Genomic DNA, 26,150 nt, shown 5'->3' on the forward strand with positions numbered 1-26,150 from the left:
AAATCATCACATACAAAGTGTAGCTCTGGACTTTGCATCATTGCTTTTTCATCAAATGCTCTAGGGATTAAGTTTGAACTCGCCAAATCCCTCCAAATCTGCAAATCATAAATTTAGAACTGGGGAAAAAAACAAAAACCCTTGTATTCATGAGGAGAGGGGGCTTTGCCAGGCCATTCTGGCAATCGCAGTAAGTGGGTTATGGTCAGTCTTCTAACACAGGCTTCTAATTAAAAAAAAAAAAAAAGACAGGAAACTTTTTACATTCATGGACAAATGCCAAATCCTTCCTCTCTATCTGAATGCACTGACACTCAGCTTTTCTTAGCATTCATTGCACAGAAATGACTGACCTCAGTTTTGACCATATAGCTGGAAGAGGATTAGGCTAGTGCTCTTCTGGGGACACCCCTGTCTCATGTGTACTGTTAAGATACCTGAGGGCCGCATCCTCTGTAACAACCTCCTTCAGTCTCTGGAATTGTTAAGCTTTGTAGTCAAAGTCTACTGCCTGTCTTTTTACAGTGGTGCCCTGGGATGGGCAGGTCACGCAGCCAGGTTACACACACAGAGCTCCCGTTCCAATGAGTCCTTGTGCCCACCACTTCTGCACCCAGTCCAGCCCCTCTGTAACCTTGCTGTATAGCTTGCTATGATAATGTCTTTCCCCAGCATTTTATAGCTGTTATAATAAATTAACATTTTTGTCTGTCTAGCCCAGCTTAGGGTTTTTTTTCAGGACCGCTCTGAAGCCTTTTACTGTGTTATTCTGTTATTTTTTTTCTGCTGATCTTAACATCATCTGATCTGTGTAAATGCTGAAAACTTGGTACATCATCAAACATCTGCTGTATTTTTGGAGAAATGTCTCAAGTTTGGTGAAGCAATCCAAATCACCAGAAATTGTGATTCTCAATTTGCACAAAATTCGTGCTCTGTTTTTTAAGGGCTTCTGCCAGACCCTGCTGACACATGAAGCATAAGAAAATATTTGGCATCAGCCACTTCCCCAGAGATTTTTCCTCTTGTAGGTAGTGGAAAATGATCCCTCTGTACACATGTATTCAATTCTTTTAGGTCTATTCATAAGCAAAGGTTTTGTCTCTTTTTTTAGAATACCCATTCTGATGGTTCCTCTGCGCAGTTTATGGTAATGAATATATTCACCTCCTTTTTTAGGCTCCGCTACAGGGCACAGGGAGCCATGCCAGCGTTGTAGATTGTGGAGCAACCCTCAAACTATTTTTCAATGACTTGATCCCCCAGCTGTCCAGAGAGAAGGGTCTCTTGAGAAGACTGAAGAATGGCTTCCACTTCTCTTCGGTTATGATTTTTGAGGCTGTTGTTTACCTGTCTGGCTGAGTTTCTAACCCCCTTGCAGGAATAAACCCACCACTAGTAGTCCAGAGTTTTCCCTGTTTCCTCTGTGGCACGGCTGGTGCTGGCACCGCTGCTGGCAGCACACAGGCTCCTGCGCCAGTGCCCACCTTCAGACCAGTAAATGTCATGTTTGCTTTATCGAGCATGTAGTTTTGGGAGCCCTTCACAGCACAGACACCTCCGTTAGCCCACTGTGCCCCTCCACAGGGCTCAGCACCGCTGTCCTTCAGGGTACGCATCACCCGTTGACACCTTCCAAAGGATGACAAGCCCTGCTTGTTTAGGTACTCTATCCAACCATATGCCAAACACTCCCTGTTACTGAGACGCAACTTGGGGATTCATTGCACTGAATTATAGGGATAAGGGCCTGCCATTAAGCTTGGATGCATGGTTCTTCTTCCTTTCCAGTTCAGGGGAGGTTCAGATCCTGGCCTGTCTGCCGTTACCTAGGAAGCTCAACAAAGCAGACTTACAAAACAGGCCAAATGCAAACAACATTTAAAGCTCCGTGGCCCCTTACTAATGGGACTATGCTGTGTCAAATCTCAATAGCTCACACTTAACAGTCATATGATTATGGAGTATGGGCACACAACTGCTGTTAAAAAGAGAGCAAGGAAAATATAATAAAAAAAGACAAAATGCAAGAGGCTTATGAGGCCCCTGGTTTCCTTAATGGAATTAGTCCTTCCTTTATGAATTCCAGGGTTAGATGCTGTAAATGTGATTCGCATACTCCCTCCCCTCACCAAAGCAGAAAGATCTGCTAGACACATGTTCGGAGTGGAGCGGGGGAAGATATGACGTGACTCAAGAGCCTGGAAGGCTAAAAGGAGTAGATGGGGGAGAGCTCTGCAGCCCTTGATCTTCTTAAGATTTACTGCCTTTGCCTCTTGCAAAGATCTTTTTTTTTCCTGGAAAATTGCTAGCTTCTAGCAATTTAAAAAAAAAAAAAAGTTTGGCTGGGGCAGTAAACAAGATCTTTGAAGGGGGAAGGAAGCCAAGAGAAAGTCAGGCCCATTAGTCACGCAGCTGCATTTCCTGTCACAAAGGACCCCAGTTGAGTAATCACTCAAAAAATGCTTGTTATTTTTTCCTATTTTATTTCAACTTTCAGCCTGCCAATATCTACTGTAAGAAAAAAATAAAACAAGAAAAAGAAAAAGTCTTTTAGCCTCAGAGGGGAAAACAATGTAGAATCAGACATTGATTTACATTATTTTTCCTTTTCTTTAATTTTCATAGCCTAAAAACACTTCAGTCATATGACAGGAATGTTGGTAGTGCAGAGTGGGTCTGAGACAGTCCCGGTGTTTTCAGGGCATGTAATTTCAGCAGGAGTGTGGGTGTCAAAGTTCCTAGGCTATACTTCCAGCTGCTACCATTAATTCACTGTACAACCTTGATCGAGCCATGTATTAATTTATCTGTAATTTATTATGAAAAGTAGAGATAATAGCTTCTGCATAATTGTTTGGTCAGGCTTCGTTAATGATGTTTATAAGTAATTGTTGGGTCTTCTGATGAAAGCTTTGTAGAACTATTTGTCTAAAGGGAAATACAGTTAAGACTCAAAAGAAATAAACTTGTAATTTAAAGCAGAACATGCTTAAAAGAACTTATATTAAAAAAGAGGTGAAAATGAGAGCAAGACTATGAAATAGAAGAAGGAAAATCTTGCTGACACTCTCTCTTGAGATACTGTCAGAGGAAGAAAAATACAGCAAACCTGTCATAGGGAACAACCCCTTTCGTAATGTTGGAAAAGACTCTATGACTGATTGACTATACCACCTCCCCACTTCTAGATCTTGGATCATAAGATGCTGGCTCCGGTTGATCTGGTATCAACTTCAAAAAGAAGCCACAGATACATGACGAAAGTAAAGCTGAAAACCCTCTGTTTTTCCAGATAGCTGCAAAGAAAATACCTCTTTTACCAACAAACACAACTCCAAAATACAAAACTCCACCTTTTGTTTACTCAAAAGTAATGAGTATGGTGGCCAGGCCACCTATAAAGAATGGCCAAAAGCATGCTTCAGGGCACATAACAGTTTGTAACTTACATTCCTGATTGGGGTACCTGACTATATGGCGATGTGAAAATGATTGCAAAGGGATTGCAAATCCCTGTTTGGATTGCTATCTAAGTAGAGAGTAGATGATTGTAGTTTATGCTACATAATAACATGACTTCAAATACTACACAAAAAATGAAGCTTACATTTGCATGTAAGTGACTGGTAATGTCATATAATTCTCTAATTTGCACACATTTGATACCACAGATGTGCAGTGTTTTCAAACCACAGCTTATGAGCAGATGTGATTTACACAGCAATGTAAATCACAGCTTCCTAAAGCTAGTTAAAGGGTGTAAACTCAAACAAATGTGAGATTTACCCTAATTTGGTTTAAGAGAGACTTTGAAAAGCTGTTTACATTTATTTTTAAAATCAATTCAGAATGATTGTTTATGCATATTTACACTGAATGGAAAAGTAAGACTTTTCTAAGTCATGACTCAGATATGAAAAATTCCTCTCCAGATTATCATAGAATCATAGAATGGTTGGAAGGACCTCAAAGATCATCTAGTTCCAACTCCCCTGCTGCGGGCAGGGACACCCTCCACTAGACCAGGTTGCCCAAAGCCCCATCGAACCTGGCCTTGAACACTTCCAGGGATGGGGCATCCACAACCTCTCTGGGCAACCCATCCCAGTGCCTCACCACCCTCACAGTAAAGAATTTCTTCCTTATATCTAATCTAAATCTACTTTCTTTTAGTTTAAACCCATTACCCCTTGTCCTATCACTACACTCCCTGAAAACCAGTCCCCCTCCAGCTTTCCTGTAGCCCCCCTTCAGGTACTGGAAGGCTGCTGTAAGGTCTCCCCAGAGCCTTCTCTTCTCCAGGCTGAACAACCCCAACTCTCTCAGCCTGTCTTCATAGGAGAGGTGCTCCAGCCCTCCGATCATCTTCATGCACCTCCTCCTTATCTTTACAAATTATGTTCATCCGTTGTCTTTCCAAATGGCAGGGGAGGCAAGCTGTGCCCCTCAACAGGCACACAAGTGTACACCCACTGGGTTGTGGTCAGAGCTAGCACTAGGTCACAGGGGCTGTCTGCTACTCCCACACCAGATGCTACATGTCCCAGTCTGCTGGATCCTCACATCAGGTGATACTCTGTGTGAGCAGCGATAATTTTATGTCCCTAAAACTAGCTCTGCTGTGATGTGGGTTTATAAAGACCATTTCCAATGATTATTGATATATACACAGTTTTGAAATCATATAATGGTATGTATGAATGAATAGAAACAATTTGTTTACAAGAGCAACATCAACTTTGTGCATTTCCTTTTATAAGTGCCACAGTATGTGATAATATTTCCTATACTAGTGTTGTAGGGATGTATTAGTATAAATCACACCAGTATCTAATACATCAGACTGTATAATAAATAATAACTACCTATACAATGAATTATACCTGACCAGTATTTGGGTAGCAACTAATATTTCTCTATTTACCTACTGGGTTATCTTAGGAATTTGTATGCCATGGCATCTGAATATCTCCAAACCTCTGATGTACCTGTTCTCTCCATGCAGCTCTGATGCATATTAGTACAATTATCCCTGTACAGGTGTGCTACTGAGGTCCTAAGATGAATGACTAACCCAGAAAAACATCAGAAGTCTATGACCTCTTGATTCACCTGCTAGCTGTGAAGAATTACTCTCTCTATGGACTAGATGAGAAGCTGAGTCATAAAGAACTAAAGTTACGTGCCCATAAGCACATAGCAATAGAAATGGAATCAGTGCTACTGCTATACAGATGCTCAGTCCCTGGCTGGGTGCATTAAGTTACTCTCTCCTGTCTTCAGTGAACTGATCATATTTGGTAAAATAGCTAGCAGTTGTTGCTCTTTGCAGTGCAGTGCTTCTGTGATGTGTGTGAAGGAGAGTTGGCAAATAACTGCTTATTCAAAAACTAAATTAAGTGGGGAGCAGGGCAGCTGCTTTGTACATTGATAACTGAACTTAGCAGCCCTTCTACTAAACTGCCGCGTGAATTTGGGCAATTACTTCACATCCACATGCTGCCGTTTTTCTAATTTCATATAGGGATAATAACACACTTGGAGGTCCAGGCACAAAAATCACCGTATAGTGCTGCTCCACTTCTCATTTAAGACAATGGAACGAGAGAGCAAAGGGAAGGAACAGGGAGAATAATAAATTTTCCCGTGTAGTTGAATGAAGTTTCTATGCTACGACTCAAAAATGTAACTCTTGAAACAAGAGTGGCTGGTAAGAACATTTTAGTTTTCAGTTTTCCGTTGCCAGCAAACATGTTGATGCGAGGCTGTTGTGCTAGGGATGGTGTAGACTTTGCAGCTGTGGTTTAGGGGTTCTGCACCCCTTGCCAATCAGCACTGGACCCTCTGGGTCTGTCTCAGAGCTGGTTTTCCTTTCCTCCAAGTACAATGTAGGACTGTGGAATTAGCCTATGTGTAGCAGACATATAACTTCACTTTCAAAGCAAAACTGACTGAAAGGGTTAACCCGACTAATGGCAACACTTCAGTAAAATTGAGGGAGGTGGAACTTAAGTCCCAAGTCTTAATAAAATGCAGGTGTTTTATTGTTAGGTTAAAAACTCCTCCTCTTAAGACTCCAGCAAGCATTTAAAAACAGAGAAAAAATGTGCTATTGAATAAGAAACTTTGAAAGGCAACAACAGGCCGTTCAAGGCATTTACAGAGAATGCAGCATTCACTGATTAAGGCCTACCTTAAAGTTCACGGAGGGAAAACAAAACATAAATATTAGATGAACGACACCTCTCACAACATGCATCTGGCCTCCAAGGTATTACACCTGAGATTAACTTTTGACATTCTCCTTTTCACCATTGTGACTTTGCTGTCTTACCAGCTCCCTGCAGAGTATTTATACTCTCATTTTTCAACCTTTCTGTCTTCTTGTTTCCTAGTCTGTCTGGGGACTCGACAGGGTGACAGGCAGCATGAACACTGCCGTCAGAGTGCACAGATAGCTCCGCTAGGCTTGCAGCTGCTTTTCTGTCAGGGATAGGACTTTTTCTGGGGAAAAAACCTACTTTAGAACTAGCTAGTAAAAGGAAGTTGTAAAGAAATCACTAATCACTGTTTTCTCCTCTTTCACTTCCCCTCCTTATCCCAAGGAAGCAGAAAATTTAGGGGAGCATTTTTCAGTAAATTGCACTGTTTACATCACAGAATTAAGGGATTGCACTGAACTTTGAACTTTAGCTTCGAGTTTCTCGTGTATTTGGAGAATAAAAGTAGTCATGACTTACTAAAGAGAAGTGGAACATGAAGAACCAGAGAAGTCTAAATGTACTTATGGTGGCCCAAGGTCTAAGATTACTGCATCGTCATCCACATGGGCCTTAATTAGTGTCATGAAGATGGGCTGAGTATTTTTGGTACCTGTATAGTGAAAAGAGTTACCTAACTGCCATCCATAAAAACTCATCCCCCTGGGAGAAAGTTGGGCATTGATTTCACTGGCCTTAGCCTTGGTGATATAAATCAGCTGTCACTACTAGAGGAGAAGGACAGAAATAGTCCATGGAGTTCCTGATAGGATGGCATGTAAAAGAGTAACTTGGACTTTGACTCAAGAGTTTCACAACTGCAGTTTAGTAGGAGACAGAGAAGCAACGGTGAAGATGATCAATCTGCCATTTAGAAGATTGACAGGTGAGATGCAAACAGTACTAAGCAAAAAAATATAAACAACATACAGAAAAGTATAAAGCAATGAATAAAAATGAAACTGATGAAGCTGTTGAGCTTATAAACATGAGCACATGCCAGCTCTTGTTTACATGGAGCAGAGCGCTCAGGACAGCTTGAGTAAAAAATTCAGAAAACCAAAGAACAGAAATCAAACCCCTCCGTAATCAGAGCAGGAAACCCAAAAAAGCCCAGGCCGTGTGCCCTCAGCACACCATTGCACTGCATCCTTGCTATAGTCGCTGCATTGGGCCATCCGAACTGTCAGGTGGAATGCAGGCATCAGGCAGACGTGGCAGAGATGAAGGAGGAGGGTGAAGTGTAGCTCCAATCTCTTCTTCACACACCTCTGAGAATAAACATTCTTGACTCCCAGCCATCATCAAACACAGGTGTATTTTTAAGAAGCATCTTGTGAAGATGCAGTGGAAATGCAGACTGCAGATTAAGAACAGGGCAAAGAGTAGAAAGCTTCATTAGGAGTATCTCAAAAATCCTTGTAGGAATCTTTATGTTGGCCTGAATGTGCTCAGGATCAGGCCCTTGAGGACAGAAGAGTAATCTCTGTCAGCATTTGTTAGCTGCTCCCAATTTTAGATCTTCCCTGGCCTTCTCCTTTCCTCCTTCACTTTGTAAGACTGCTTTTCATCCCACTCCTACTCTCCTTTGCAGCTGCCAGTTCCTGTTACTAGTGTCAGCAGTTCTCAATCTTCTCAAACAACCATGCTGTCATTTGTGCCTTGCTACATGAGGGAAACAACCCATGCTTTCTGTTCCCTCCTGAAAAGTCACTGCGGCTCAAGCTCCAGCAAAGCTAGGCCAGCCCCTGCCCAAATCCAGCATGTCAGACTGTGAAAACTGGCAATGCCTCTGGCCTCAGCGCAGGGAAATAGCCAAGATCAAAGTTAGAAGCATGGTTTCTTTATTTTCTCATCAAACTTGCCTTTATTTTTTTTCTTTCCAGTCTTACAATTATTCTTATCTTTTCTGATGTATGTTAGCTCTGGGAGTCAGAGAAGTAGTGGATGGATTTGCAATAAAATATGTACAGCCAGGCCAAAGTGTTTTCAAATTAGCTTGTGTCAACTTTGAAATAATAATGATATCAGTCCTTGAAAAACTCAAGACAAGTACTTCATACTAGTACTATTAGCAATAATCACTAGTGTTAGGCCTCATGGTTATCCTTGCAGATACTGTTAACTCTTCTATATCTAACAAGAGATTCTTCCTCTAAAGAAACTCACTACTATCTGTACTGTAAAAATGTCTTCTATTTGACTTAAAGAACTGACTCATAATCTTTGCATCCTGTTTCTTATTCCTCCATCTTTGCTTGACAAAATTTCCCCTTCCCAATTTCATTTCCCTCATGTATATTTATTTTAAATGACTGAAATGAAAACAAAAATCCTTTGCAGCTTTCTTCTGTACATATAAAATAATGTAGTTAACTACTTGTGAAAAAAGTGAAGATCCCCATTTAAAAGAAGAATAAATAGGTAACTCATTGCGGAGTTGCACCAAGACTGAGATTGTGCCAATGGCACAGAGAACAGAAAAAATTAATTTCAAAATACAGAAGAAGATCAAAACCCTTGCTTTTATGCTACTCTCCCTATAGCATCTTAGTGTATTTTAAGAAATGGTTATGGATATTTTTAACCTTACTATCCAATTTTTGTTAGTGGAGTAAAGAATGTCTACCTTAATTTATTTTTTTATTTCTTCTAGCTTAGCCTAAAAGGTTTTAGCATTGCACCTTTCACAGGCGATCTGTAGCTTTTTTAATGGGAGTGAAATGCCTGAAGTGCTTACATGCAGAGCAGCAGGACCCAATGGCCTTCGTTTCACATTAGGTTGGAAATGGACGTAAAGGGCAGTGGTGCAGATGCCTCCACCCAAGCCAGGGCTCAGAAGCGATAGGTACAAGCAAGTACAAAACTGTTTGCTTTCCCTTTCCCTTGCATAACTGTGGGATACTCGCAAACATTTAATTAAACCTATTGTATGCATGCTTAACTTGGAGATATCTGTGGTTCCTTGAAACCATTACACAGGAGGACCAAAGAAAATACAAGGGAGTCGCTGAAGGAAAATACAAATGAATTAGAAAAGCATAGCAACTGGAGAATACATTTCCCATAATACAACAGTCAAAGGTCATGAGATCACAGATGCTCAGTTGCTCATGCATATCTTCTATTCTCTCTGCTTGCATGCTTGCTCCGGAGAGGGCAAAGATTTAATGAGGATGGGGCTAGCTTTAGCAGTTCTCACCCTTCCTCACACCCTACATCTGAAAGAGCATTGAAAGCCTCTTTGAAGTTGGAATAGACACACATTGAACTGTCCCAGTGCACACATACAATCTGGGGTTTTCTCATCAGGTACAAAAATACAAGGTGACTGTTCTCTTCCGGCTGCCCTGGATGTGAACAAAGCTGTTGAATCAAAGACTTACTGAATTTAGGGGTGGAAAGAAGTTTCTCCATTGCATCTGTCTTTTCAACCTGCAGTAACTGCCCTTCTCAGAGTCTTGCAGTTTCTATCAGTCAGTTCATTCTTCCAGGCTCCTTAAGAAGAAATCCTGTTCAGGCAAAACAGTGCACTATTTACAGGAAGCTTGGCAGGGTCAAAAAGTGACTGTAAAACCAATCTCTTTTTAAAACACATATGGTATCTGCTCTGATGTAGATACTATTAGAACTCGGCAATCTCTGATTTGCTATCAAGGCCTTGAAGGTGATTTCAGAGTCAGATTTGTTAAACTTGGTGACATTGTAAGTGTTATCACTTCTCATTAGCAGACCTAACTTAGCTGCTCCAAGTCCCACTTAATCTATCCAGCTCACTACCACAGCTTCTGACCTACTGAGTCACTTCCTGTCTTTGATTTTCGCCTTAAAGCCTCTTTTCTATGTTGGCCTGTGACTGCCATTTAATCTTAATCAAACTTCCTTGGACTTCCATTACTGTCAAGTACAAGTCCTCTCACCGTAATACCCACCCTTCTGACTGCAAGAAAATTGATTTACAGCCAAGTCTGCCTCTTCTCTTATGCTCCAAGTTCATCTTTGCTTTGTTTTTTTTCCTGTATGAGTCACTCCTTCCCCTCTCTGAGACATTGCGCTACGCTTTCTGTTCCCCTCGGTCTGTCAGTGGCTGAGACGCTGCCGTGCATGCCTTCACTGCAGAGATCTGGTGAGTATTATCGCGTGTGCCCAGCTACCATGTGCAGATTCGGAAAACGCTGAACACGAAGAAATTGAGTTGGCCACAGGCCACTACAGAAAGTCAGCTAGTTTAATATGCTTTTGCCTCTGACTAGAAATGATGACCGACTCTGTTCCCTTATGCCTTTCTTAAGAGCTGCTTACGCAAAACACAGCTGTTTAGCCTACGCCTCCCAAACACAGCATCTCCCTTGCTACTTCAGGGCACCTCTTAACTATACAGATGCTGTAAGGTGGGTATCAGCTTAAGGACTTTCCCAGTTCTCACTGGTTCACTCATGCTACAGTAACATGCCTTTGAAATACACTTCTGCAGCCAGTTCCCTTCTATGACCAGAATCCAATTTAAAGATGTTAATCCAGTACCATGGTGACTTTTGCCTGCAGAGGGGCACTCCTGAGCTGGTGAGGTCAGTTGTTTTTCGAGTTTCCTTCACCAGCACAGAGAAGTTCAAAGATGTGGCCCTATGCTCTTTGAATGTCAGATACAAAACATTTGATGGCAATGGCGGCAGCTGTGTATAACACATAGGAGAGATTAGTTCAGTCTCTCCTTACACGTATGCTCTCTCCTGGCTCTTTTTTCAATATACCCAGTTCTGCTTTTCCCTCTTCCTGCTACTTCTGTGCTCATCAGCACTCATACTCTTTTGGGTTTTGTTGTTGTTAACATATGGACGTTATATGATCCATCACTGAGTGCAGCCTTGTCCTCTTACTAAGCTGCAAATACCATACGTTTTGGAAGGAGGAATTAGCTACAGGCCGTTCTCATTAAGCCTCTCCTTCAACTTATCTCAGCTTAAATTGTATTTTTGAACTGCAGTCACTATGCAGCATTGTAAGTTGAAAACAACCACTTGAGCCCTTTCCAGCGAGGCTTTGAGTAGCCCTGATACTAGGCATGGAGGAGAGATAAGCAGCGCATTGAAGTTGTAGTATCGCTGTAGCTGAGGGCAAGGAGCGAATGGAAACATACCCTCCGTCTGGCACTGCCTGGCTCTGGACGAGGGGAGAGGAACAGGCGAGCAGCTCGGGTTCACACGCGCGGCGGGAGCCAGCGGCCTCTCAGCTGATGACAGATTAGACTCAGGGCCTGGTTAGTGGGAAGACTGTGATTAGACCTCAGCAGCATCTGTCTCTAGCACTAAAGGAATTACTGCTGCGGGCTGTGATTTTCTCAGCAAACTGTAATTATACCAGGATCCTCATTCCTGCCGTTTTTCTGCACAGCTTAAGTGCAAAAAAAAAATGTGGGTGAGGGTGCAGGGAAGCAGAAACCGTGAAAGGAGCAGGAAAGAGACACCTGTTTATTTTTGTTCAGCTCATTCCAATTTTTTTTTTTTTTTGGTTTCTTAGATTAATATGATTCACAGACTGGTTTTTCCCAAAGGTCAGTGCCAACGTTTAACTCCCTGAAGCTGTCCTGCCACGCACCTGAAGTTGATAGGACACATCCTCTCCATGCACTTACACCCCATGGCATCTTAGATGAGCATGGTGGCACTTGCAGAAGGTGCCACACCAACCTCTGCCCTGGCAGTGCCCCCTCCCTCCTCCCATGGGAGCAGTGGTGTGGGGTGCCAGGCTCTGATCACGACTGTTCTCAGGACACCCCTGGGAAGGGATGGCCCAGCAGAAGTGCAGGTGGGATATTGGAGGCTGGGCAGGGTGAGTTTGAACCTTACTCCCAAAGGCCCTGTGCAGACTAGGATTTAAGAGTTTGAACTTAAAAAGTGTTAGGTTGCATACAGTAACTCTCTGTTTTAAAAGATGTAGAAAAGGCAGCGTAAGTTTGAACCCCCAATAACATCTGGTAAGTTTTGCCAAAACAGCAATGTCAAAAAAGAGCAAGATTTCTTTGCAAGATTTCTCTACCAGAAAAACCTTTTTGTTTGTGCAGTTGTAACTCCATAGAAGCCCCTTTGTCATTAGTGTTTTCTTTGCTCACAATATAAGAAGAAACAGATTTTTTTTCAATTTAAATCTAGGAGAGGAGGAAAAATATCTAAAAGTAGAGTTTGCCAACATAGCTTTACCATCTAATACTTAAAATGTAGACACGGTCAAAATGATTCAAACTAATCTATATGCTCCTCTCTTAACTTTCCTCAGGGCTCTAATGTGACTGTTTAGTATACTTTGAAGGCAAGAGTGTCTTGTCTATGTTAAACAATTTCACATCAACACTATACTCATCTAGAAGAAAGCAGAACTGTTCCTTACCAGCACGTCTGCCCTCCACGTCTGGCAGCACAGCCAGGGCTGAGAGTGTGGCAGCAGGAACTTGACCCTTGGGGCCGAAAGCACCGGAAGGCAGTATGTTGGCAAGCAGATCCCCATCTCCAGAGCCAAGTCTCTACAGATACTGGTGGGAAAGACACACATCTGGAGTTGTCTGGAATTGGCACAAATTGCTGTGGACAAAGAGGGGAGAAAGGAAGGGTTAGAAGGAAAGTGGAAAGAATGCTTCTTACACATTTCACTTTCTTTTCCATCTGCTTGTGTGATGTTGCTGTGAGCTATTAAACAGCTGCAGTGCTCTGCCCCAGAAGAGACTTTATTTCAGTAGAGATGGAGAATGATTCCTACAGCTAAGCACTTTGGGAGCCCCCTAGAATGAAAGGGGTGGTAGGAATAATGTTTCTCTGATTGACTATTATGCTAAATACACTTGGGACTGCAGCACCTGGGGCAGTAGCCAGAGACGCTGTTCTGGCTCCTCCAGCCTGAAGCCCCTGTCAGGCAGTGGGTACTGCTGGGTACTTCTGACTCTTCCTTTGCGCAGTAGGTGAGTCCCCGCTTGTCTTTTGCCTTCCACGGAGAACCTCCCAACTCTCCCATGCTGGTTCTGAAATTCAAGGAGAGCGGATTACTCAAGCAAAAGGTGCTTGCAGACTGCGAGACTTTATAGCTTGGGCAGATAAGGGTAGTGAAGGAGGACCAGGAGAAGGAGGAGCGGGTGTATTGTGACTGCCAAGGACTGAGCAGAAGAGCATTTTTTTTGCACCCATTCAGACGCTCAGCTATTTCCTGCGTTGTTCCTGCAGTCAGCATGCTCCACCTGCTTTTACTTTACCATTTCCTGTTTACGGCTTCCAAAAACTTTCTGGTGAAATCACTAATCTGCCACTAGATCAGTCTTTACAGTCCCTTTTGTGCAGGCTTCACTTATTTTTTTTCTCTCTCCTCGGTACACAGACCTTTCAGACTGAGGAGCCGTGTGCTGTGTGTGCATGTCTGCATGCATATGTGCGTGCATGCAGTCAGTAGGTAGTCAGGAAAGTATGTTCTCGCTCAGTAGTTCTTTCTGTCTCCATATGCCCCTTTTTTTCTTCTCCTAGAGGTTGCCGCTTTTTGCAAACTTGAGCAAATAAACAAGCAGTAGCACTGATGGCAGGTTATCCTTTCTGTAGAATAGAGGGCTCCAGATATTTAGAGGAAAGACTCTTCCCATTACTTTCAAGCGTCTGAGAGCTCTCCCACAAACGAGGGATTTGTTCCCTGGATAGCTTGCCTAGGCTTCAAATTATTTTCTAGCTTTGGAAGGAGTGAGGCAATTTATTCTAGTCTGCTGTTCAGTTTCTCAGATGTGAAAGGCAAGGTGTGAAGTGCAGGAAAGATCAACCAAAGAAAAATAAATCTCTTAGAATGTAGGTGGCTCCCACGAGTCCCCATCTCACACTTAGTCACACGTCTTGTAGAAATCACTAAAAAAGCATGCATGCTTCAAGTCCAGTCTCCTTAGCCATACTATAGATAACCCTGCAGCCACCACTAAAATCAAATTTATTTGTCACTGCTTTTGCTGTTTGTTTACTTTTTGTATTTCTTTTCTGGAGCAATGAAAACAGATTCTTCGGTTTCCTCTCTGATTCTCATGCTCTTGCAAAGCACTGCAATGTTTGGGTTGCGGTGAGCACTGCAGGGGAATGTTCCCTTCTTAAAATAAATCGTGGAAACATTTCTGTTGGAATCAGGGCTTGTAGAAGAGTGGGGGTTTTTTAAGAAGAAGAATGTCGGTCCAACTTTGACCTGACACCACATCCCTTTAAAGGTAACACGCTTGTGATGTGTGCCAGTGTAGATATGCTGACGTGTATATATATGTGTGTGTGTATATATGTGTGTGTGTGTGCGCACACCAGTATACATGCCAGTTATACTGGTATAACTGAGCGCTGAAATCATCCTCTAAGAATGCTGGACATGTTGGCCCTGTCTCCATCAGACAGATCTGCAAATTCCTTAACTAGCCCTACTGCAAGTTAGTGTAAGCCAGGGAGCTCGGTGTGCTGACTTAGGCATAGAAGATGTAGGTCTATAAGCACATACCGGCCCTGTCGCTGAGGTGTTTTACACTTCTGTAATTATATTGATGGGCTCATACTCACACACTTTTCTGAATATTTTAAGAAGAACACTAGACCCCCCTGTTTTAACTGTAACATAAGTATGCACAGGTAGCACTTCTGTATGGGGCAGGAGCTATGGTCTGGGCATCGCTGGTGTCCAGGCAGCTGTCTGCTGTAGGCGTAGCACAACCCTGCTTAGATCAGAGTTTGCTAAAGTATCCTTCAAGCTGTCTGTGAGCAGCTTTTGAACTTTCTTTTAATCAGGAAAAGGAAGCAGTTGTTTTCTGCACAGAAGTGTCTTTCAGATTGACCCAAGTATGTAAAATGGTTACTTTGGTTCTCATCCAGCCCAATTCATTCAATAGTTTGTGTCAGGGTACTTGTCATCAAGGCATTTGCCCAGGGTGAGTCACACCCACCCAGGCAATGATCAGACAGCGCCTTCAAATCTTTTTCATCTTCATTTTATAGGGTACAGCCCTGGTAAATTCATGACCATATTGTACCACACAGCTCTTCCTACAGCAGCTCCTTTTCTTCTAACCAGCTTCCAGTCCAAGAGGCAGCCACTTCCAAAAGAGACTCTCTGGTTCAGTGCCCGTCTTTGTTTTCCAGATGTTTCTTTCACCGCGCCGCTTTCTGGTTACACTGCAAATTTGGGCGTACTCAAGATATTTTTGCCTCCCTCCCCCACCCCAAAAATGGAGGAAAGCTGAATTATATGAAAATGTAGTGAGAATGAGACCCTCGGGGAAAATGGCAGGGAAGTGTAGAGGACCACGCAGGACTCTTTCCAGGAAATGGGTAGAAGGTTCATCACATGAGTCACTGAAACCTTAGATGACTAAATTCTTGAAGAATAAACTGTCAGGAATATGATACTGGACAGGACAGTTGCGGGGGGCGGGGGGGGAGGAGAAAACTTCTTAAATAGCTCCTGTTTGTGTTTTTGTTCGTGATTCATTCCTGAGGAAATTGCTGTGTCTCTGGCCAGGGACGGGGGCAGCGTGCAGGCGGCGCCAGCCCTCCTGTGCAGAGGCAGCAGGCGAGGCGTGCTGGGGTGCTGGGGTGTGCAGCGCCGCTGCTTCAGGCTGCAGAAGGGCTGAAAGGCATCGGGCCACTCCATGGCCGTCACTTCAGCTCCCTTCCCTTATGCCTGCCCACCCTGCGGAAAGAAATATTGATAACTGATGTGTTTGGGCCATTTTATTGCTGGTCACCATGAAGGTGACAGTATTGAAGGCAGGCAGCCTGTGAGAGAAGACTGTACAGAGCCCAAATGAATAAAGTAAGACAGGGTCACTAGTGCCTATATGCCATCTGAATCAATTTGCCTCTTCTTATACCAGCAGGTATGAAACCAAGAGGAAATTAAGGTATTAAAACTCTAATTCTAAGCTCCTTTTAAAAAAAAATTCTTCCTCTACCAGTAAACGAAATTCTATCAATAAAATTGGCCCAAAGCTCTGACTTTGGATTTCAGAGAAGGTCTTAAGATTTTAAGTGCCAGTAACAACAGAAGCAGTCAGACTCCCTCCACAGCTACCTCCAGAGGAGCTGAACCAGCATTAGCAGCAGTGGGAAATGTTTGCAGTAGTATCCGAGTGTGGAGAAACCCCAATGTTCCAGCACGCCGCTGCCAGTTCCCATTTTGATGAGTTTCACCCAGAGCATTTAACGTTTCAACATTAGTTCTGTGTCTCATAATGCTGTTTACGTAATGATCGCTCATTTGGTTCCTATTAAAATCATGGTATTTCTTCTGCAAACCACTGCTTGTAAAAATCAAGCCACCCAGTTTTTCATTAGATTGTAATATAGGAAATAGTCTGTCTGTAGGATGCACAGTGTAATGCTCAGAGAATTGGGGGCTTTTTTCCTCCTCTTGGACGTAGAAAGTTCAGATCTCAGAAGTAGGAACACGAAAGATCTGTTAAGGGTTGCTGAATCTGTCTCCTGGAAAAATACAATGTAGTTACTCCCCGGTAGATGTTCCTCAGATACTATATTGATAAAAAGTGAGTCTACAGCTCCTCGTAGTTGGAGTGGCAAGAATCCCCTTAAGATTGTAGAAATGGTAGGCGTAGCTCTCCCAGGTCGTCCCAGTGCTGCTACCTTTCGAGGCAGCGCAAAACGGTTCCTTGTATTATATATACCAGCACTTTGAAGAATTCAGTTTCAAATGTCTCAAACAATGGGGGTTTCACCGCTTCCTGTGGGAGCCTGCTCTGCAGCCTAACTCGTTTCACCATCTGGAGCATTTTCCTGAGTGTCTGCCCACTTTTAACTTTCTTTTAATTGTGCACCCACTATTTCTTCTTAAGGGTGGCTCGCCAAAAGTTTCTGGTGTGTGAAATGCATGTTACGTGGTGCTTTTTTATTTTTTATGAGGACCAAGAAAACCCTGAAAGATTGATGGCTTCTTCTCTTTGCTTTTTCTTCCTCAGAAATAATAATAAGTAATTAATAATGTAGTGCTGCTTTTCTAGCCATTCATCTCAGCAATTTACAAGGAAGGTCAACGTTGTCGTACTCTTTTTACAGATGGAAAAAAACTGAAGCACAGGGCAGGAAACAACTTGCCCATGATCATTCAGTGAGCCCGTGGCAAGACCTGGATTTTTAACCGGTTCTCCACAATAGTGCCCTACTTTTTTTTTTCCTCTTTTTTTTTTTTCATCCAGTCCAGTTCCCTTTGGCTTTGTTGGAGTAACTAGGAAGGACAAGCTTTCCGTGAACTTTATTCAGAATTGTCATATTGTAACTGAAAGGTCAGCTTGTTGAATATTTAACAGTTACTATCTTTCCAATGTGTTGGTTAAGCATCCTAATTAAGTAGTGATAAATACAACCAACAAAGCATTTTAACAGACTGATTCAGTCCCCAGGGCCTCCGAGCTGAATTTCCTTCAGCTAGCCTGTGTTTTCCCGGTTGCAGATTGTCCAGATTGAACACAGTATATATCAAGCACACTCTTATCAGTGCCCTGCAGGGAGATTTCCTTCCTCCGCAGTGCCACCATGCTTACTTCACCTGTTGTATTTCCCTTAGCTGTGGTTTTTGGTAAGCGTGTTTCTCAGAATCTGGGTAGTTGATGAATTATAAATCTTCCAATTTGGAACCGCAGTCCGTGCAGCACGATGCACTGGGTAGAGAGCGATACCCAGCCTAGCACTGAACAGGCTCACCTGGGTATCATCAGAAGCAGTCAGTAGCAGCACAGAGCTCTCCGTGGGCTGCTAGCAGGCAGGGTGTTTCTCCTGTCATTTCAGTGAATATCTTTACCGGGACTAGATCCTCCTGAGCACATGGTAAGATGAGTTTTGTTCCTCACCTCCCCATGGGAATGGCTGGGGAAGGCAGCCACAGCCATGCACTTGCAGTCTGATCTGCAGGGGTGTTGTAACTGCCCCACACTGATCCGACACTGACAGCACCTGTCATGCGTGAGGTGCAGTGCTCTGTATGGATCGAGAAATGTAAAATTAGAGCTGTGGGTAGGCCAGAGTTGTATATGAGGGATAGCACATAGGTCTTCCTCGCTGCTGACCACTTTCAAAGCATGCCAGTAAGTGAAGCCCTTACCATCTGAGTTATTCCCCGCACTGCTCCTTCAGATATATATTCCAGATATCATTGAACCAGCGCCTGAGGATTTACCGAAAGCTGCGAGACTGCTTTAGGTCACCGAGAACATTGTCTTTGCTTTCAGATTGAGTTTGAGAAATTACCAGTGGTGTCATGCTTATGCCTCCTGGCCATGTGAATAGAGGAAGCTAAGAAGCAACAATAGATTACATAAAGCAGGGAAATCCCCCTCAAACTTCTCCCAGACTATCTCAAACTGAAGTTGATTTGCATACATGTACTACAAATAACTTTGCAATGGCTTCTAGCCCCATGAAAGGATTGCATGTGCTTGCCATTTAGGCCAGTTCCACCAGTTGAATCACTCAGAGAGAAAAAAGACTGAATCAGAGGCTGTATAGAAATCTAAGCAGTTTTATGTAGCATCATCCTACTTCAGGTGAGGATACAACTGGGTAATGCTATTCCACACACAATCAATGGGAAATGTTCAATACCTATTAGTAACTAGCAGTTATCCTAGAAAAACAGTGCTAAAAAGCTATGTTAAGCTTTATAATTCGTGATTATGGATGGGTGGTATCATTCTTCAGCTAAACTCGCAACTAAGCTTCCTATACAACCCCTGATGGTGGAAAATGGACCTTACTGAAAACCAGAAAAAAAGCGATAGTATCCTGTAGTTGAAACCTATGGCCAGCTGCTTTATAAAATCTGAAGCAGATTTTATAATTCCATTAGGCCTGGAATTCCCAAGCGATGCTTTTCAAAAAGCGGTGGTGTTAAACAGACTTCCAAAATTCCTGTGATTTTTTTTTTTAAACGTCATGGTTTAACAGAAACAAACAAATGAGCAAAAAAGAGATAGCACATTGAAATGCATATTTACTGGGTTATCTCAGGCTCAAAAATGTAGTTGGCTAATATGACACCACAGAAATCCTTTATGTTATCTTTGATGCACTAAGAATGACAATGTTTATAAGCCTAGTACATCATGACTACAGAATGCCTAAATTCTTCTTGAAGACAGACGGTATTTTCTGTTCTCTTGCTGAGAGAGTAGGCTTTGGGGGCTTGGGGGGTTTGTTGGTTTGTTTGTTTTAATAGGATAATAATATAAAGTTCCTAAAGGCTCACTAAGAGCTGTTTCTTTGGAAAGAATTTGCTCACCTAGTCCCTTTCCTGGCTTTCTACTGAAACAAGTTCTCAGATACATTTCCTGCCAGCCCTCTCCCAAAGCTAGACAGAGTATAGACAACTGCACTGATTCTTAAGACTTTCCCAGTAAATTCACAGAAAGATTTTCTGTACATTTTCTGGGTTGTCAAGCCAGCTCTACATTAAAATTAAGTATAGTTAGGTAGGGATATAATTTTAAACAATGCCGTAGATGCCTTGCAGTGAATACGAAAGCTGTTTCAAACAGTCTTAAAGGTGCTTTGGTCAGTATAGCATATTTCCCTTGAGGAATTCATCAAAGCTGTATTGGCAAAAGTGAGGTTTGTTCTACCCACGTTAGGGTTATCGTCATTGTCGGTATAGTTATACTAGGAGAGCTACATGAGCAACTCTTTTCTAGTGTAGCTGCTTTTCGTGCAGTTAACAGGGCTAGAGAGGAGGAATAACACTGAGACACAGCTTCCCTTGACAGCCTGTGTAAGCCTTGGGTTTCTTCTACAGTATCACCTCTGTTAGTATTAATACTGTCATGGCCTGGTGCAGTGGAATACCTTGCCTTTCATCCTCCTCCTTTCAGCTTTATTGACTTTCTTCAAAGCTTTGATACAGAACAATAGGAATCGGCCCAGGTATGAACTGGCTGTTCTGCAGAGTCCTTCAGGCAGCTGGGATCTCCCTGTGCTATGATGGAGCTTGTCTCAATGGGTCAGCTGTAGAAATTGGAAGAGGAGAAGTACATATTTGAATAGGCCTGGGACACCTTGCAACGCAGTTAGTAGCAGCAAACATGAGGACATGACATGATCTGACTGATGATTCATTAGTACCTGAGGTATTTTGGTCCTGATAACTGTATGTGTTTCTTCAGTTTGTGTTCTTTTCATCATCTTGCAGGTTGATCAGAAGGGCTTTCATTTTGGTTTTTAATATCTCCTCTCACAAACAACAAGTCCTTTTTCTGCATAAGGTGTCTAATCACAGTAATCTAATACCCTATATTTACACAGTAAACTTCATCCCAAAGCACTTTACAGCCTTGCACTGACATGGGACTAAGATTAGAAGAGGAGCAGCTCTTACTGGTTAGGAAGCAGGCTCTGCTCTCAGCCTAGGTATTAGGAAAGCATATAGGGTGGAGCCATAATATTTTCTCTGAATCCAAGGTAATTTGCTAATAGTTGCAAAATATATTAGTATAAGCTGTACTCTGGTTATCTCTAGGAAATGTGTTTGAACTGTAGAAAATAAGCTGTGGTAGATAATGTCAGTCCTCTTGCACATCCCATTCTCTGTTCATAGGCACTGGCTACCAAAAAACAGTTTTATTGGAAAATTAATGTGATGCGAAGGTCCTCAGCAAGTATACACTGGCCTTTGGAGAGCTCTACCAAAGGACGGTAGAGGGGCCTGGGCTAGTCTAAGGTTTGGCTCCAGAGCACAGGAGTAGCATCAGAAACTTTGCCAGCCAGAATGAGAATGAGAGTCTGCACACTGGTAACCAGAGGGACAGCCAGGCAGGCAGCAGAAAGAGGACCGTTACACAGAAGTCAATCCATTTTCAGCAAGTCTGTGAAATTAGTTCATACTGAACTAATTACTTTGATTTGTTTTGTGGATTAAACAGATTTCCAAGTGGTTGTTCACTGGAGGAAATGGTAACTTTGTGATCTCATTCTGACACATCGGCACTGAGGTGTCTGTCTTTATTGTGTGTTTCAGATGGAAAGGATCAAACAAATTTAACCTTGGAAGGAACGAATCCTGCCCTGCAGACCATACGAGTGAGGAACACTGCCTTGAAAGATACTTTACTTGATGCTGCTTTACCCAGCACTACTGGTGAGACTCCAAGCAGTACATCCAATCTATAAAAAGGACAAATGAAACCTCTACTAAGAAATGAATGAATGACAACATTGGTTTTCAAAAATTTGGTGAAGCAGATAGTGGGCATTCTTCTTCTTTTGTCTCTTTAAAACCTTAAAACCAAGTGCTGTTCTTTGTAGGTGTGGGGCCATAGTTAACTCTGAACTTAGGAAAATCCTGTATTTTGTTCAGGTTAATGTAAATGACATAGTAATAAAAGCCTCTGGACAACATGTATGCTACTGAAGAAGCATAGGCCACATGTGCCTTCCTAATTCACCCCGTCACCTCTCCAGTCTGGAGGAACCAACAGTCAAACACACAAAACTGCTTGGTGTCCACAGCCTGTAACACAGTGAAATGTTCGCTTCTGCTTTTTAAGAGCAATGATAAACCCACCTATTGGCTTGATTAAGAAGCAATAGTTCAGTGAGCTTTTATTCCTGTAACCCACTTGAAAATCATCAGAGATGATGTAACAGAGTTGCTAATAGCCGGGCTCTGACAGTTCACAATGGAAGGAGAACAGGGAGCAATCCAAAAGGTGGGAAGATCGGTGTGTGGTACAGCTGCTTAGCTTCCCCTGTCTTCAAAGCACTTCTAAAGTATTCACGTGACTGCAAACCACAGAACTATTTACTCACCTTACGGACTTAGAGAATGTATGACTTGCTGAAGGCTGCTGAAGGCATCGCTGGCTGCACTGTGATCAGGATCAGGTTGTTCCCCGCTGTCGAGCCTCACATCCCTAAGGGAAAGCCGTGGGTTCAGTTAGTGCCGACTGCCGATGCACAGTCACCCTTGGCCCGAGAGGCTGGTTCTGTCTTCTGCAGTCACAGGGAAAGCCTCCCAGAGCAACCTCTTGAAAAGCAGAGTAACCTGTACAGAAAGATGGGAGATGGGGAGTACTGCCAAAGTGGCTGTAGGTAACCCAGCAAAGAAATCAGCTGCAGTGGGGTCCCCTGCAGTAGTGAGGCAGGCAGATTGCTATCATCTGCTGTGTGCTGCAGTCTTTGGGTGACGAGAGAGTACATGGCCCCTATCAAAAAGTACTGTGCACCCCTACCACAGCAGTGCAAGAGACCAAGGAGCTGATGGGATGTAGAAGCCGATGTCACGTCACTCCCAGTCACCAAAGAGGATGGCATGGAGAAGGCTACTCTGCAGCTTTCTACTTACATGCCCACTCACAAAGCTTTGGGCTCTTTTTTAACAAGGAATTTTCCATCACAACAAGGAAGCTACTCCATTTCAATAAGCTTCTTTTAAAAGCTAATACATTTCACCAGCAATTCTCCAGCTTTAGTGTTACCAGTTTTGTGCTTTGAAGAGACCTTTGTAAAATTTAATTTAATTTAATTTTAACTAAAGTTTAGATTTTCTTCTTGACAGTGCTGCACCACTGGCCATTCAGTCCAACCCTGCTGATCTTGCTTGTAGCCATTTTATCTGGCTATCTTGCAAATATTTGGTAGAGCACTCAGACACAGAAGTGGGGTTTTTTTGCTTTTACAGTCACATGCCTGGTTCCAGGACCTTTCAGAAGCACAAAAGGCTGAAGGCAGGGAAAATTCCACTGAGATGCATTCAAGTCTCCAGGGAGCAACTGCACCCTGTTTAGACTAAAGTTTCTCATTGTTACCTCTCCATTTTTTTAAAAAACGTGGAAGGATAGAGAGGTATCTGGCTGGAGGGCAGGGGGTTTTATTATTACAAACACTGAAATGCAAGCACTGTTTCACATATTTCTCTCATATTGCAAGACCATTTGTGGTTGGAGAGGGAGATAAGCTTTTTAATGCGCTCTGCACTACCTGGGAAATATCCTTTCAAGTTCTAAAATGTTTTACAAACATTAATGAATTAAAGCTTAATCCCCTTCTTCTCAGCCCCATGAAGCAACTACTAAATACAGTTTAAAGACAGGGCTAATGAGACTAAAAAAGTTGTGCCTTACTTGAAGTCACACAGCCAACATGGCTAGAGGGCCTTTGAGTACCAGCTGTCTACCTTACACCACAGACAACACACATTCCCTCCCTTTTCAAGGCTTGCTGTACTGTTGGAGCGAGTCCAGAGGAGGGCCACGAAGATGTTCAGAGGGCTGGAGCACCTCTCCTATGAAGACAGGCTGAGAGAGTTGGGGTTGTTCAGCCTGGAGAAGAGAAGGCTCTGGGCAGACCTTACAGCAGCCTTCCAGTACCTGAAGGGGGGGCTACAGGAAAGCTGGAGGGGGACTGGTTACAAGGGCATGGAGTGACAGGACAAGGGGTAATGGCTTTAAGCTGAAGGAGGGTAAATTAGATATAAGGAAGAAATTCTTTACTGTGAGAGTGGTGAGGTACTGGAACGGGTTGCCCAGAGAGGTTGTGGATGCCCCATCCCTGGAATCATTCAAGGCCAAGTTGGATGGGGCTTTGGGCAACCTGGTCTAGTGGAGGGTGTCCCTGCCCACAGCAGGGGGGTTGGAACTAGATGATCTTTGAGGTCCCTTCCAACCCAAACCATTCTATGATTCTATGATACTTCTCCTTCTGGGATATAGTGAAAACATGCTGGCATCACACCTTGAGATAACCTTGGTTTTTTCCCCCTTGGAACAGAGAGACTATTCACAGTTGCTGTCCCATGGGTTTAAGATGTTGAAAAGATCAGAGAGGGATGGGGAGGGGCAGGAAAGCAAGTCAGTGCTCTGTCTGCCTTGGGCATGTTCTGCCTCCACTGCTGCCAGTGGAGTTGATGTACTATCAGGAGCAATCTCAAACATTTTTGTATGTGCTTCCGTATAATATTCAGGCAGGACTGTGGTAAAAATGCCATAATCAAAGAAAGAACTTGTCTGACAAGAAAATTGGACACATGAGCCAATAAGTCACTTCTGTATTGAACATATGTGATTTCATTATCCTTCTGTATGTGCCCTGCATTTCTTACTGCTTCTTATTATCCCATAACTACTGCTGCAGCCATCCTCTTTCACCTCTTCAGAAGAGAGGGATAATCCATCAGCCTGTTCCTCTCCAGTGGTATGAGTCAGGTTTTTACCACGGGGATTAATGGGCAGTTGAAGAGAGTTGTTCCCAGCAGGGCTGAGCAAAAAAGCAGTGTGCACATAAGCCATGAAGTGGAAGGGAAGGAAACAAATCCATAGATTTAAAGGTTTTGAATTATTTTTTTTCCCTTAGCTTCCCTTGTTCACACTGATCAATAACCAGATGTGCAAAAGGTAAAAACGTATTGACGGTGGCTGGCGTAAGTGGGACCGAGAGCTTCTCCCACTGCGCAAACAAATCTGAAGTCAGTCAGCCTCCAAAACCAGATCAGTGCGTACCAGCTATTCCAGCCCTTGTAGGTGAGAGACGCTGGGAGAAAAATCAGATCACAGTGCAGCAGCCTCCTCCTGTCTCTCCCGTGACCCTGCGGTCTACCTTTGGCCTCTTCACAGTTACCTTCTATGACAAGGCCCCAGCGCTGATCCTTGGGCACGCTTCTTCTGTAGCACCCTTCCTTCCCTGCAGAGGATCCAGACCCACTGCAAATGCTGTGCACAGTGCTCATTTCATTCCCCGCTGAAAAGCAGCCAGGCCTGAGGTGGAACATGGCAAGCGCTTCGCTGCACCTGGCAACTCCACGCAGCTGCTGAAAATGAGTGGGGAAGAAAGCGGTGTACAAATGCAGGGGAATTTTCACATAGGCAGGATGTAATTAGAAGAGCTGGATTTTGGCCAGGACGCTGGGGTTAAAACACTGGCTTGCAGGTAACACAGTGGGATCTTTCATAATTCAGATGCTCAGGATCTCCCGTTTCCATCTTACCTGGAAGATGTCAGAAGACTGTTCCTTATTTAATGTTCCTGGGCAGCTCTCGAACATGTGACACAAAGGAAAAAGTGTCTAATGGTGCTGCACCTGCAGCGCTTCTCCGCCAGAAACTGCCCACCATGAACAGCGGCTGAAGGGATCACATCCTGACAGGGCTACGGCTGCATCGCGGTGAAATGCGCCACAGCTGCCTCCATGCCTTGGAATTCATCTCGCTCTTAACTCTCGTTGCTCAGTTTTCAGGCCCCAAATCCCCACCAAACAGAAAGAAAAGATTACGGCAGCCCCTCACATGTAAAACACAAGAAAGAGATTATTACCATTAGGTGCTGCTTCAACCTTATTCTCTGCCACTTGAAATAGTGCCAAATCGGTATCGGACAGCAGAGAATTAGATGAAGCACTTCTCCCCAGCGCAGATGAGTGAGCTTTTCCAACTGGCCTTGCTGGTAAACCCAGAGCATTAAGAGCTCATGCCTCCTCCTTCCTTCCAGCAGAGAAATCACCTTCAAAGCAGCAAAACAGTTTTTCCCCTTCATGATCTCACTTTCCGTATAAGCAGTCTTTGTGTTTACTACGAGGATGTCGAATGTCCACAAAAAGTCAAGTTATTCATGAACCTCACGTGTGGAAAGTCCGCACGACTTTCTACCACTATGTGACCCACAGTCTGAAACATAAATAATTGCAAACTTTTAACTCCTCCTTTGTCAGACTTGCAGACTGTGTACAGTTCGAAGAGCTGACTTCCTCCCTGTGGTGCAGTGTGCGCAAGCAAAACAAGAGGTCTTCCTGCCATCCAAGAAAGCATAACCTCTGCATCAGTAAGTTATAAAAAAGGGACCCCTCCTATGCCTGTGAGGGGTCCCCCTATCAGCTTTTGGTTTGTTTGGGTTTTTTGTACGCCCAGGCTGC

General features: G+C 43.4%; 1 protein-coding gene and 1 long non-coding RNA gene across 4 annotated transcripts in view; one reads left to right on the forward strand and one right to left on the reverse strand.

The window, feature by feature from the left end:
- The window catches only part of RAD51B (RAD51 paralog B), a 469,034-nt gene that overhangs the window by 417,616 nt on the left and 25,268 nt on the right, over nucleotides 1-26,150 (forward strand). For both annotated transcript variants that reach the window (XM_075754197.1, XM_075754195.1), the window contains exon 11: nucleotides 21,267-21,386. In XM_075754197.1, the coding sequence (XP_075610312.1) occupies nucleotides 21,267-21,386 (120 nt within the window). The remainder of the gene's footprint in view (nucleotides 1-21,266; nucleotides 21,387-26,150) is intronic.
- LOC142602048 (uncharacterized) lies at nucleotides 4,613-26,018 on the reverse strand. 2 transcript variants are annotated; one of them, XR_012835688.1, is made up of 6 exons: nucleotides 25,230-26,018; nucleotides 22,058-22,292; nucleotides 20,099-20,257; nucleotides 12,648-12,838; nucleotides 11,401-11,517; nucleotides 4,613-9,775 (listed from the first exon to the last, which is right to left on the reverse strand). It is a non-coding gene; the product is annotated as an uncharacterized LOC142602048 (long non-coding RNA). The 2 variants fall into 2 exon arrangements; XR_012835689.1 differs by lacking the exons at nucleotides 20,099-20,257; nucleotides 22,058-22,292; nucleotides 25,230-26,018 and adding an exon at nucleotides 13,111-13,366.

The sequence above is a fragment of the Balearica regulorum genome, chromosome 5 (genome assembly GCF_011004875.1).
Source record: "Balearica regulorum gibbericeps isolate bBalReg1 chromosome 5, bBalReg1.pri, whole genome shotgun sequence".
NCBI classification, from domain to species: Eukaryota; Metazoa; Chordata; class Aves; order Gruiformes; family Gruidae; genus Balearica; species Balearica regulorum.